The 15008-nt window shown below is 42.6% G+C and overlaps 1 protein-coding gene across 1 annotated transcript in view; it reads right to left on the reverse strand.

Annotated features, from left to right (window-relative positions):
* Nucleotides 1–192: 192 nt before the first annotated feature.
* LOC139370313 (shisa like 1b) overlaps nucleotides 193–15008 on the reverse strand; it is a 63982-nt gene continuing 49166 nt past the window's right edge. The window contains exons 4-5 of the mRNA XM_071109716.1: nucleotides 10261–10568; nucleotides 193–3209 (exon numbers count right to left, since the gene is read on the reverse strand). Coding sequence (XP_070965817.1) covers nucleotides 3205–3209; nucleotides 10261–10568 — 313 coding nt within the window. The 3' untranslated portion in view covers nucleotides 193–3204. The remainder of the gene's footprint in view (nucleotides 3210–10260; nucleotides 10569–15008) is intronic.

Here is a 15008-nt window from a genome sequence, read left to right on the forward strand (position 1 = left end):
TCTGTGCCTCTGGCCTGGCTGCCTGGGTCGTGTGATTCACCAGGCTGGGAGTGTCAGCTACAGGCCACTGCTTTGACTCAGACAGGATGTTCTGGCCAAACACAACCTCTGAAACTTGATTCAACTTTCATGTTTTTGGCTCCCAAGTTGTGCTGAGATTCTGCATTTGATAAAGAGCAGAACACACTCAGGAATGTTTAAACACACTGGAAAAGATACATCTTTATTTCTCCCTGGTGTAACAATACAAAGTTAACAAGTGCAGAAACAATTCAGCTTCTAACTGTACATTCTAGTGGGTAATACATAGACAGAACGTGGTGCAGGTCATCATCACCACACCCACAGTGAGGTACCGACCAATCACTACAAAGCTTCTGTGCACAAGTGGAGATCCACTGTAAGGCAACTGTTACTACAGCAACCTCAAGACTAAAACATAAGTGCGCTGCCATCCTTACAGCAATGCTTACAATATTGACTATGTCACGTCAAGTCCATGTTAAGAAAGCAAAACAGAAAGTCAGATTTGCCTTGTAAAACAACAACACCACAGAGCTTGTTTGGGCTTCCAGTTTGGGGAGGGCTGCAGTTTGGCTCCCCATTATCATTGCTACGATAAGAGGGGCAACTGTTGGGCTGTAGCCTACATGACATGTCTGCCTGCTAGGGCAGGGGCATTACCCTAGTTATCACCACTACATATTGTCGATGGGAAGGGAATTCCCTGCTCACAGCCTTGTTACAGCAAAACAGCACTGAGGTTCCGGGGGAGACGTGTGTTCCCGAGCACATCTGATCTCTGCCAATTCCCCTGTTTTGAGGCCCAATTAAATCCCCTTTTGTACTGCAGAAGCTGTTTAAAATTCCTGCTCCTCCGGGCCTCCTTGTTGCTGATGCTGCCTCACTTTCTGGGGGGGGGGGGGGAGAGAGAGAGAGAGAGAAAGGAAGGAAAGCAGGACGAAGAGATAGAGCGCAATTAGCACCTCCACCGCTCTCCAGTCCAGGCCAATTATTTCAGTTGGGCGCATCGTATCTCAGCACAAGGTACAAGTTTGCTGGAGCAAACATGCAATTAGACTATACGGAAGTTAACTATCTCAAACTGGCCAAATCTGAACGTTATTGCTAATCATAAGAGATCCCACTGAGTATACCAAACATTAGGAACACCTTCCTATTATTGAGTTGCACTGCCCCCTTTTCCCCTCAGAACAGCCTCAATTCCTTGTGGCATGGACTCTACAAGGTGTTGAAAGCGTTCCACAGGGATGCTGGCCCGTGTTGACTCCAATGCTTCCCACAGTTGTGTTAAGTTGTCTGGATGTCCTTTGGATGGTGGACCATTCTTGATGCACACAGGAAGTTGTTGAACGTGAAAAACCCAGCAGCATTGCAGTTGTTGACACAAACTGGTGCGCCTGGCACCTACTACCTCCTACCATACCCTGTTCAAAGGCACTTCAATCATTTGTCACCCTCTGAATGACACACATACACAATGCACGTCTCAATTGTCTCAAGGCTTAAAAAATATTCTTTAACCTGTCTCCTCCCCTTCACCTACACTGATTGAAGTGGATTTAAGTGACATCAAGAAGGGATCATAGCTTTCACCTGGTCACTCTGTCATGGAAAGAGTTCTTCATGTTTTGTACACTCAGTGTATATTGCCAGCCGTGGTCATTGTTGTAACAGAAGATGGTAACATTTTCTTTTTTGGGGCCTGCACACTTCAGAGAATTTATGAAGCTAGATCTTGACAAAACAATGTATTTAAATCATTGGAATAAATTGGCAGGTTGTATATTGGCAGGTAGTATTTTGGGGATAGTTGTCCTGCTCCTCCTGCCTAGTGGCTGTTCAGGAGTATTGGTGGTATTTCCAGTAACTCCCAGAGAACCATTTATGGGTCTGCCCTCTTGGTTGGCCTCTACCAATGACCCTGTAGTGTATTTCCTGCTGCACGGTGTGTACAGTGCAGGAATTCTCTGCACATAATGTTCCGGCTAAGCTGCTGGTTACAGATTACAGCTCCAGAATTGGGTTAGAGTGAGGAGAGTGAGTAGAGACATACCCTGGTACAGTATTATATACCGCCTGGTCTTCCCCCATCACACTCCATCCCCCTCCCAGTCTGCTGACCCGAACAGATGCTTTATTCTCTCACCCCTCCCAACACAACAAAAATGGCACTTTATGGATCAATACGAAAGTTCATGTCAGAAATGAGTGAAGTGTTGAGCTTTATCCCCTCCCTGTGCACTACACTGCAAAAAGTGACATTTAAGCAAGCCTAAATAAAATGATCTGCCACTGACGTTAGATAATTTAGCTTGGTTAGAAAAAACAAGAAAGATGTTTCAATAGAAGATATTTATACTTGCTTAGATTTCACTTTTTTTTTTGCAGTGTAACACCTTTCAGTGGGAACCACTGAAGTGATTATTTTGTCAGCACTCCACTCTCCCTGATTGCTGAGCTGACAGGGTAACTTGAAGGGGAGGGGCCACCTTATTCAATTAAGGTTCATTATGCTTTAATATGTCTGTTCCATAGACTTCACCGTCCAATTATATCTATCCTCAGCGATTGAGCCAGTCAATGTCCTAATTTTAGCTCCAAAGAGATGCTAAGCATTATGGTGAATCGTCTAGAATGTCTACCACTCGTAAAAAGTCCCTGACTAGTCGACATTAAATAAATCACCAAGAGATACACCCACTACCTCTTCTGACTACTACTGAATTTAACCCCACACAGCAACAAAGTACAATCAACACTCAAACACACACATTAAACAAAGCCCCCCTTGTTCAGTTGATCAGTTGCGCTTTCAGTTTCCATTGGCGTCCTCGTAGAACAGCCCCAGCCCATGCAGGGGTTCTTCATGGTCAGTTTCAGTGCCTGTGACCTGTTCCATAACAGTGTTTGGGTAGCAGCAGCTCCATTCGCCAGGACCTTTCATAGTAGTCTAGTGTTGACCTTTGGCCTGGTTCTGTTGGTCCAGTGGTGGAGGTGTTTAGAGGAATGGAGGCGAGCAGGTCCTATTAGCTAACTGCTAGCTCCAGCAGGGACAGCCACCCTGTGGTATGTTACTGTGTAGATAGTCCAGCCAGACAGAAACAGGTGTCGGAGCCGTGCTATCTTCTGCGGCGTGCTCTGCTCAACATCGCTGCTCCGTCCATTCATCCTCTCGCAGCTTCAGTCTGAATGGAACAAAAAGGAAAGTGACATAGTATTAAAACCCTTGTAACAGGAGTATGGAACCCATCACCCAGCTAAATTAACCAGCCACATATACTGTAGTCTCAGCCTTCTCCTTGTTTGCATTGCACAAGGCCAGTGGGGAAAAATGCAAGACATCGTTATTGTTGTGATCTATTTTTAATTGAAGTGAAGAAAGGAAGAAAAATCAACAACCATTCCCCTCCCTGATGATTCCTCTCCACCAGGCTGTGTTGTGTTGTGCATTTTTTAAATGTGAATTAGGCCACCATATGGAGAGTGATACTCTCTAATTGGACAGGGCCTGGACATGCTGCTCTACACACACACACGCACAGGGAAAGGTAGGTTACCTTCTAAATGTAATCCATTACAGTCACTATTACCAACTCAAAATAATCGGATTACTTTCAGTTGTTTTTGGATTACTTTCCCCTTAAGAGCCATTAGAAGAAGAGGACAAAAAAGATCCATCAAGTGTATTTGGTGTGTCGTCATAGTGGTCTGTGACTTGTGGTCAGACTCGCTCAGGTGGAACAAACTATTAAACGTATGCTTTTTTCCAATGCTGAATTGAATGTCACTGGGTAAACAGAAAGGTGTCATTATGCATTCTTTCCTCGCAAACATCCTTTCTGACTTTCAAAGTATTCCAAGAAGTAATAATGTAGTTTTCAATATTACAATATTTTTGCTGGTAACGTAACTGATTACAGATAGTTTTTTTGTAACCAGATTGATTACATGTAACTAATTACATTTAATCAGTTACTCCCCAACCCTGCAAACACAAGACAGCATTCACTTGATTTAATTATTCACTACTCAGTCATTACCACACAAAACACTTCAGCTAAAGTTGTGGTTCAAAGATAATGTGTGAATATGCAGGAAATAGACACAAGCCTTGATCACGACACTTGTGGACAACAAAAAAAATACATGAAAGCTGTTTGAAGCTATCAAGCATATTTCTGGAAGAATCTGGCATGAGTGAGTGGTATCTGTGTGATATTATTGTGTCACTCACTGCTCTGGCAGACTGGCAAGCAGATGGGTACTGTAAGTGAGGTGGGTGTAGGTGTGTATTCTGCCATATGGTCAAGTACAATCAAAGCAATGTACCAGACATTGACCATCTGATGAATCATAAACCAGTCTCCATTTGCCAGGCGACAGACTTGCCAATATGATATCTCAGTCACAGAGACCTGACTGGAAATGGCTGTTAGGTGACAAGCAAGCAGATGGCTCAGCTCTGAGTCAGGGCCTGTAAATGTGATGACAGATGCAACCTTGTTTGGACCACTCTGGTTGGCTGACCTGTGCAGGCCTCTTGAAGCAGCCAGGTGGGCAGGCAGGCACCACCCAGGAGGTGGGTGGTGTAGTATATAGCGCTTGGCCACGTTGCTGTGATCTGATGCCAAGTTGTCCTGGCGTTGATCACCGTAGAAATAGATCTTCACCATGCAGTATTAATATGATATGTAATGTTGCTGGCTGCCTACACTGTTTTCACACTGTCAATGCTCGTGTAGCTGGCATATCCTCACTCATCAAATCAGCATACACTCATGTATTGTTAATTCCATCAACAAACATACTGTAGAGGGGGAATGGATTTTTCACTTTTTTTTTTATATGACACATTACACACCAAAACTTTTAGCAGTCATATCGTCTCTTACTGTGTTGTCAAACCTGAATTAAACGATATTGGATTTCAGCTCTTTTGTTACGATGCTCTGAAGCATCTAAGTTTGTATTATCACGGGCATGTGAAGTGCACCAGTAATAATAGAGAAGAGAAGGCTGCCTACATAAAAAAAACTGAATCCAGGACCTCTGTTCCGGCGTCCATCAGACATGGGGCGAAGAGGGTATCGAGAGAGTTCGGAGGTATCACCCCGCCCCTGGGCAGAGAGAGCTGGCCTTAATAATCAGACGTTTTAACCCGACCTGAGACTTTGTAACCGTCAGTCGGACATCCCGTTTCATTCCTGTGCGACGAGTGTTTTTATCGCGTGGTGCTCAGAGCTTCCAGGAACAGCTGTGTTTACTGCCGTGGAAATGCTTGCTACCAGGTCTCCAGTGGACCACAATGTCAAAATGTGCTCATGTGCTCTCCGTGCACAAAATGGCAAAGAAAGCTAATTAAGAAGCCACAGCTTCTTATCAATCATGGCGTACTCGATACTGCCATGATCCCACTATTCATATTCTTTGTTAAACTTAAACAAGGGGATTCATTGTCTGTTATCTATATTGGACTCACCGGATTACTGTAAATACATGGCTGTTTTTTCCTTTTCCTGATCAATGCGTGTTGTCTCTTCTCTTTAGCCAGAACACACAGTACCTGGTTAAGCCGTCTGTATTTGTTTAAGCAGATTTTTTTTTTTTATAATGGGCATTTATCCACGGAGAGAAAGTAATATCAGATTCCCAGGCCGCCTACACAGAGCCCGTAACAGATCTAAGGCTGTGCACACATTTCAGCCTTCTCAAGTAGCCTTATGGCAAACAGTGTTCCCACTCATTCATTTGCCAGGCTGCAATTCCTCCACAAGAGGAAGTAGATACAGCGAAATTATCTGATACTTGTACTTTAAAAAGTATTGGAGATGCCAACAAACATATGTCTAATTCTCAGCCATCACCCATCATCCTCCCTGACCCTGGGGATACAGCTCTGTCCCTCGCAACTGAACTCAAGGCCATCTGATGATGACGACGTGTTGTTTGGACAACAAATTCTGGAAGCTATTAAGTCACAACTGGTCATAGAGTTTTCAGTGTAAGACAATAGTAATGTTATTTTAACCTCATCCCAGAAAAACAGCTTTTGATTGAACGGAGCCTTTGTTCTCTGTCATCTCAATGTTTTTTTGTCATTTGGAAGAGAGCATCATTTTTCATTCATAACTTTGTACATTATTATGAAAATATCATACTAATGAATGTTTACAGAAAGCAAAGCCAGAGTAAGCCTGGTCTCCATTTTTTAAAATGTTTTTAACCTTTATTTAACTAGGAAAGTCAGTTAAGAACCTATTTTTATTTATTATGACACCTACCCCGACCAAACCCTAACCTGGACGACGCTGGGCCAAATGTGCGCCGCCCTATGGGACTCCCAATCACAGCCGGTTGTGATACAGCCTGGAATCGAACCAGAGTCTGTAATGAAACCTCTAGCACTGAGATGCAGTGCCTTAGACCGCTGCGCCACTCGGGAGCCCAAATGACAAAATAAAATAGATAAAATATTCAGAACAAGCTCATAGTGAAGTTAAAGAACTCAACGCAATCTACACCAACCTTATAGAGTCACAACGCAAAGCACTGACTGTCAATCATCCATCACAACACCTTATTCCTGACCCAATTCTGATCCACTTTCAAAGACCCCATGATTTGTCTGAAGTTGGGCTGTTGCCTGTAGGGGTCAAGTAGCCCTGGTTGAAGTTGATGAGGCTTCTCAGACTGAACCGACATCTAACGTTGTAGTTAAAGGGGCAGTGCTGTTAACAACTTGATTTTCCTGTTTTATTTATTTTTATATTTCCACACCATGAGGTTGATATATCACTCTGAAATTGTGAAAATTATGATAATTATGATTATGAAAAAAGACTGCATGGGGGCTTTAAAGCATGTATTCACCACTAGGACAGATAGTATCTGAACTCCTCGATCATGGCAGGTTCTAATTAGGCATATATTCATCAATACGACAAGTGCTATGGACATGTGTCTCTGTGGACATGTCCCAGTGGTAGTTAGGCATTAGGTAGTTAGGCACACCACTAAAATAGCCCCAGGATCCCCTTCCACTGCCAAGCTCCTCTGTCTTTGTCAGAATCTGGCTGTCATGGTCTGGCACGGCCACAAACCCATTTGTCATATCCCTGCCCTCATTAAGTTATCATAGACAGTCAGAGAGATGGCTTGGCCCAGAGGTAGGTAAGGTAAGGTAAGGTAAGGTAAGGTAAGGTAAGGTAAGTCTATCTATAAGCCAGCTCCTGGACCTCTAGAGAACATCTGAGACAGAGATCGGTTTGAATAATTGAATAATTTACTTTTTTAGCCAAAGATTTAGTTTGTTCTGACAGTGTTTGATCCAGCTGTTCTTTGAATGCTTTGATGATAGATATGTGTGTCAAGGCTTGATGTGTGTCCCAAAGGTACTACAGTATTTAGTTGTCTCTCACTTTTCTCCTCTCTCCGAGTGGTGCGAGTGACTGAAGGGGCATGTTGGGCAAGTGTATGGTATCGAGCAGGTCCTTGCGTGTGTGTGGGGGGAGAAATGGAGAGAGCATAGGAGTGTGTGTGGGAAGAGCTGGCACAAGCGTGTATGTCTGTCTGTGTGAGTGTGTTGTGTGTGTGTGTGGGGGGGGGGTAGGTAGCTGTGTGTGTGTGTGTGTGTGTAGTGTGTGTGTGTGTGTGTGTGTGTGTGTGTGTGTGTGTGTGTGTGTGTGTGTGTGTGTGTGTGTGTGTGTGTGTGTGTGTAGGTCTATATATGTGTGTGTGTGTGTGTGTGTACGTTTATATATGCGTGTGTGTTTGCGGGAAAGGTTACAGCAGGTGAGTACGTGAGTGTGTGGGGAGGCTCAGTGGTTCAGATTCCCTGTCAGCCTACGCAGCTGATGGGGGAGGAAGGACTGCTGCTGGAGATACCAAACCTCTCCTTATGGAGACATGTTGCTCTGATGGTCTGCTATGGTAACTTTCCCTTAGCAACATCGTACCGTTCTACGAGACATAATGAGGATGAGACAACGTAAGGTGATGAACCCCGAGGGAGAATGTGATAGGCTCCCTCGTGCTTTTGCTGTTCAGAATGAGATCATCAGCAATTGTCCTCTCTGCCCCATCTATGCCTTCCAGCAAAATAACACAGAAACATTTTGAATGTGTTGGTGTCCTGACCCTGACAACTCTATGTCCATACTAGAGGTCGACCGATTATGATTTTTTAACGCCGATACCAATACCGATTATTGGAGGACCAAAAAAGGCCGATACCGATTAATCAACCAATTAATTTTTTTACATTTTTAATAATGACAATTACAACAATACTGAATTAACACTTATTTTAACTTAATATAATACATCAATAAAATCTATTTAGCCTCAAAAAAATAATGAAACATGTTCAATTTGGTTTAAATAATGCAAAAACAAAGTGTTGGAGAAGAAAGTAAAAGTGCAATATGTGCCATGTAAGAAAGCTAACGTTTAAGTTCCTTGCTCAGAACATGAGAACATATGAAAGCTGGTGGTTCCTTTTAACACGAGTCTTCAATATTCCCAGGTAAGAAGTTTTAGGTTGTAGTTATTATAGGTGTTATAGGACTATTTCTCTCTATACCATTTGTATTTCATATACCTTTGACTATTGGATGTTCTTATAGGCACTTTAGTATTGCCAGTGTAACAGTATAGCTTCCGTCCCTCTCCTCGCTCCTACCTGGGCTCGAACCAGGAACACATCGACAACAGCCACCCTCGAAGCAGCGTTACCCATGCAGAGCAAGTCTCAGAGCGAGTGAAGTTTGAAGCGCTATTAGCGCGCACCCCGCTAACTAACTAGCCATTTAACATCGGTTACACCAGCCTAATCTCGGGAGTTGATAGGCTTGAAGTCATAAACAGCTCAATGCTTGAAGCATTGCGAAGAGATGCTGGCAAAACGCACGAAAGTGCTGTTTGAATTAATGCTTACGAGCCTGCTGGTGCCTACCATCGCTCAGTCGGACTGCTCTATCAAATCAGTCTTAATTCAAACATAATAACACACAGAAATACGAGCCTTAGGTCATTAATATGGTCGAATCCGGAAACTATAATCTCGAAAACAAAAGATTTATTATTTCAGTGAAATACGGAACCTTTCTGTATTTTATCTAACGGGTGGCATCCATAAGTCTAAATATTCCTGTCACATTGCACAACCTTCAATGTTATGTCATAATTACGTAAAATTCTGGCAAATTAGTTCGCAATGAGCTAGGCGGCCCAAACTGTTGCATATACCCTGACTCTGCGTGCAATGAACGCAAGAGAAGTGACACAATTTCACCTGGTTAATATTGCCTGCTAACCTGGATTTCTTTTAGCTAAATATGCAGGTTTAAAAATATATACTTCTGTGTGTTGATTTTAAGAAAGGCTTGATGTTTATGGTTAGGTACAGTCGTGCAACGATTGTGCTTTTTTCACAAATGCGCTTTTGTTAAATCATCTCCCGTTTGGCAAAGTTGGCTGTCTTTGTTAGGAAGAAATAGTCTTCACACAGTTCGCAGCGAGCCAGGTGGCCCAAACTGCTGCATATACCCTGACTCTGTTGCAAGAGAAGTGACACAATTTCCCTAGTTAAAATACATTCATGTTAGCAGGCAATATTAACTAAATATGCAGGTTTAAAAATATATACTTGTGTATTGATTTTAAGAAAGTCATTGATGTTTATGGTTAGGTTCACATTGGAGCAACGACAGTCCTTTTTCGCGAATGCGCACCGCATCGATTATATGCAACGCAGGACACGCTAGATAAACTAGTAATATCATCAACCATGTGTAGTTAACTAGTGAGTATGATTGATTGATTGTTTTTTATAAGATACGTTTAATGCTAGCTAGCAACTTACCTTGGCTTCTTACTGCATTTGCGTAACAGGCAGGCTCCTCGTGGAGTGCAATGTAAGGCAGGGGGTTAGAGTGTTGGACTAGTTAACCGTAAGGTTGCAAGATTGAATCCCTGAGCTGACAAGGTAAAAATCTGTCATTCTGCCCCTGAACAAGGCAGTTAACCCACCGTTCCTAGGCCGTCATTGAAAATTAGAATGTGTTCTTAACTGACTTGCCTAGTTAAATAAATAAAGGTGTAAAAATAAAAATCGGCCATTCCGATTAATCAGTCGACCTCTAGTCCATACAGTACAATGTAATAGTGTAGACATGTATATAATGCACAATGAGTCTGAGTGGACATCCACTGAATGCTGGCAACAGAGTGACTCACCAGACGGTGGGGGCGTGCTAGGGTTCGTGGGGCTCTGGTCCTCTCCTCTGAGGCTGTGTCTGGGGTGCTGGTGGCTGAGGGCCATGGGGTGACCCTGGGTCTGTGCCTGGGTCTCAGTCTCCTCTCCTGGGACTGGCTGGTGCCACTGGCTCCTGGCTTTCTTCAGCCAGCGCCCACCCAGACCCCACTTCTCCAGGTAAACCCGACACAGCTCATAGTTCATGGCCGAGTAGTAGAGGAAGTCCAGGGCTAGCAGCACCATGACGAAGAAGCCATAGATCCACACTCCCACCAGGGCTGTGTAGTTACTGTAGAGGAGCGATAGGGGAAATAGAGAAAGTGAGAATGTATTCCCCTTTTTTGTATGCATTTTAAGCATATTTTAGGTAAACATATATTATGTTTAAGAAAGTGTTCCTGAGCTGTAAAGGGTGATTCTAATTGCCTATCCATCTTAATAAATCTCTCTTTTCAAAACGTTGGTCCCAGTTTTTCATCCCAACACATTTATTAATGCATTTCACACTCCATAAGGATTTGTGGGGTCCACATTAGCACTTTCTTCAGATTCACGCTCCGCTCCATAAATCACCTGTACGGTAAATGTCTGCAAATAGTTTCCAATTACAGTATATCTGTCACGCCCTGATCTGTTTCACCTGTCCTTGTGCTTGTCTCCACCCACCTTCAGGTGTCACCGATCTTCCCCATTATCCCCACAGTACTTATACCTGTGTTTTCTGCCAATTTGTTTTGTTTGTTCAAACCTACCAGCGTTTTCCCTTGCTTCTGTCTTTCCTATAGTTCCTGTTTTCTAGTTTCCTGTTTTTTACCTTTCCTGCCTGACACTCTGGATTATTGACCCCTACCTGACCTGACCCTGACCCGCCTGCTGTTCCAGTGCCTTACACCCTCTCTGGATTATTGACCCCTACCTGACCTGACCCTGACCCGCCTGCTGTTCCAGTGGCTTACACCCTCTCTGGATTATTGACCCCTACCTGACCTGACCCTGACCCGCCTGCTGTTCCAGTGCCTTACACCCTCTCTGGATTATTGACCCCTACCTGACCTGACCCTGACCCACCTGCTGTTCCAGTGCCTTACACCCTCTCTGGATTATTGACCCCTACCTGACCTGACCCTGACCCGCCTGCTGTTCCGGTGCCTTACACCCTCTCTGAATTATTGACCCCTACCTGCCTTGACCTGTTTGCCTACCCCTGTTTTAAAGAATAAACTTTAGTTTCTTCAACACTGTCTGCACCTCGGTCATACCTTAAAGCGTGATAATACCTTGATGAACAGCGTTGTGAACGACACTTGTAATATATTTCTTTATACTTTTTTATTTTTATTTTTATGGAACAGAGCTGTGCATTAGAGAAATGACTACCCAGGAAGGGGATTGGGTCCTATCAGAGTTCAGACAGGAAGGGGATTGGGTCCTATCAGATTTCAGAACTCAGCATCAGTCAGCTTTAAATTATCTCTCTGACCCTGAAAGAGAATTAGACAGAGGATAATATTATTATATTACTGCTTTCAAGTGAGAGTGATTATTTGGAGGGAACACCATTCCTTATTTTGGGGAGACTAATGAATAATGGGCTTTTCCAATCATTTCCTTGGATGGTTGTGGATATTTCACAAAACCATTTAGAATGATTCTATCGTTGTACTTGCTTTGCAACTGCACTCAAACCCATATGAAAACCATGTTTACCTCTCCTCACCTCCCCTTGTGCCTGTGTGACATATAGCTGACATATAGCTGTTTGCATGGTTTAGTCTGTGGTGATGTGTACATTTGTCTATTTAAGAGCAGCAGGGCATCCTTCCAGCAGTGCATTTGATTTAACCTTAGAGTAAGCAAACCTAACTGTTTGGACAGCCATCAGAAACAAATGTCAGACAACGTTAAACAAGCCAAAATGAAAGGACAAATAGCTGAGACTGATCATGACACAGACACTAAGAATTTCCTAATAAATACACATAAAGTAATAATTTGCTAATCCCAGTGACTGGTCCAATCACTGTCCGCAGTAATAGAATAGCCTATTAACACTCTCATGCCCGTAACACTTTAGCCATGATGCTCAGAGTCCCAGACACAGATCTATGACCAGTTTAATCTGAGGCCAATGGTAAATATCACCACTTCAACTCTGCAGTCCAGAGGGGAGGAGGTGGAAATGGCCTCCCATCAGCCACTAGATGAAATATCCTGGCCTGCCGAAGGGAATGTGTAACTGGTCTCAGAGAGCACCCCGCTGACAGGGTATTAGAGGAGAGACAGACAGAATAAAAGAGAGAGAGAGCTCTGACAGAGTCTGTGTTTCTGTCTGTCAGTGTCCTCATACGGTGCTCCTATACACACTACGGGATGTCTCTTCTCTTCCTGAGTTCCACTCGATTGCTGCAAACAGAGCTGTCGGTCTCCATAGAGATTTGTCTTCAAGTCTATCTATGTTAGTGTGTCTACTTAGATTAGTGTAGTGTGTTGTAGTATATTATATATAGTACGCATTGGTTGAAGCTCAATGTTAAAATCAAATCGCCCTACCATCATATGTAAACCAAATAACGTTAACTCACCCCATTCCGTACAAATGTGCATAACCGCAACAACCGCACCACTACAAAGAAAACTAATGGGACTGTAGCGACTGTGTTGACTTCAAAATCGTTGGTGTGAACTAGGTTTCTATTCAAGTGTTGATTGACATGGTAATGGCTCCATAGTATTGGAGAAAAGTTGAAAAAAAACATAACGTACAGCACGCATAAAGAAACTATTTCTGTCTTACAATCTCTCTCCACCAGGTGTAGCACTTCTCTCATCGTTTAAAAACCAAAAATGGACAGTGACGGGGGTAAGGGGGGATGCGATCATCATTCTGAAAGCCGCTGTTTACTTCTAAGATCACTTTAGCACCGCCCTAACAACCCGATTCAAATTCGACACAAACCTTCAAATAGGTATGTAATGATACATTATATAAACTCTTTATAGTGTTTTATTTACATTTTAGAGGCGATAAGGTGATAAAGTAGGACAGATCGAGTGAAAAAAGCTATTTTCCCACACAACATCCCTCCTTCTCACTATCACACATTAGTTTTGCTTCCCCACCCGCCATTTTTAAAAAGACCCGACGGGGTTCATTGCCTGCTTGAATTATGCAGTAACGGGCAGCGTTTAGGTCATGTAATTGATTCTGTTGGAAAGGGGAGAAATTGTGCTTTACAATGGTATTGACATTACAGATGATCTGGAAGTATTACGTTTTTGGGACGCTAAAATAAGGTCAATTGTAGGGACCAAGGCGATGTACGAGTTTACGTGAGTTTACGTTATCTCTCTACCAAGAACCACTATACCGGACGTTTGACGTGCCATTAGCATTATATGGTCATTAGACAAATTTTCCCCCAAACCTAGCTCAAATTCTAGACGTCCAATTAAAACGAGGTTATATTGCACATAAGGTGACCTTATTTTGTATTTTTTGTGTGTACTTTTACCCCTTTTTCATACGGAATCGGGAGAGGCGAAAGTCGAGAGCCATGCGTCCTCTGAAACACGACCCTGCCAAGGTTTTTCATAAAGAAGTAAACTGAAGTAAACTGCTGACCTGGACACTTATGTGTAATCAGAGCAACAAAAAATTAACTAGAGAACTTCCTTGGCTTCTATTATAGCTAGTTAGATACACCAAACCTTGGGAACTTTAGAAAAACTGCCACACTGCTAATTTATAACACATGCACACGCCAGAGATCCAGTGCTAATTCTAGCCCTTACCTTACGTATTAATTCAGTGTGCTCCTTTGTCAATAAAATGTTCTTCTGGTCATGATAATCCAAATTTGCGATGACTGGTCAACACAGAGTCAAGTAACTTTTCGATGTGTTCACGAAAACCTGAAGTCGCCATCCACAAGTAAAAAGTAACTGGGGGGCAGGTTGTACACGAAGCATCCAGGTAAAACCACATCATAATGATAATTTGCTTGCGCAACCTGTCCGATGTCAAAAGAAAATGGCATGCTTGGTAATTTGGTTAGCTGTGTGATAAAATGAAACGGTTTTCAATACATCAACTGTTTTCTTTTTTTTTCTTGTTTTTTTTACCCCTAAAAGTCTAAGCCGTTGGGATGTGTGGTTCTATTAAGCTAACAAATGTAATTATTTTTGTATTATTTGATAAAATATTGAATTTGGCCTTTACTACTGCAACGCTATGGTTGTGGGTTTGATTCCCACGGGGGACCAGTATGAAAAAGTATGCCCTCACTCCTGTAAGTTGCTCTAGATAAGAATGTCTACTAAAATGGAAAAGGAACGAATAGACCATTTCAATTTTCACGTAGAAATAAGTTGCATTTACAAAGTATTTCAAGAAACTGGAAAACATACACAGTTGAAGTCAGAAGTTTACATACACTTAGGTTGATTAAAACACGTTTTCAACCACTCCACACATTTCTTGTTAACAAACTATACTTTTGGCAAATCGGTTAGGACATCTACTTTGTGCATGACAAGTAATTTTTCCAACAATTGTTTACAGACAGAGTGAATTATAATTGAAATAATCTATCACAATTCCAGTGGGTCAGAAGTTTACATACACTAAGTTGACTGTGCCTTTAAACAGCTTGGACAATTCCAGAAAATGATGTCATGCCTTTAGAAGCTTCTGATAGGCTAATTGACATAATTTGAGTCAATTGGAGGT

The sequence above is a fragment of the Oncorhynchus clarkii genome, chromosome 2 (assembly GCF_045791955.1).
Source record: "Oncorhynchus clarkii lewisi isolate Uvic-CL-2024 chromosome 2, UVic_Ocla_1.0, whole genome shotgun sequence".
Classification (NCBI taxonomy): domain Eukaryota; kingdom Metazoa; phylum Chordata; class Actinopteri; order Salmoniformes; family Salmonidae; genus Oncorhynchus; species Oncorhynchus clarkii.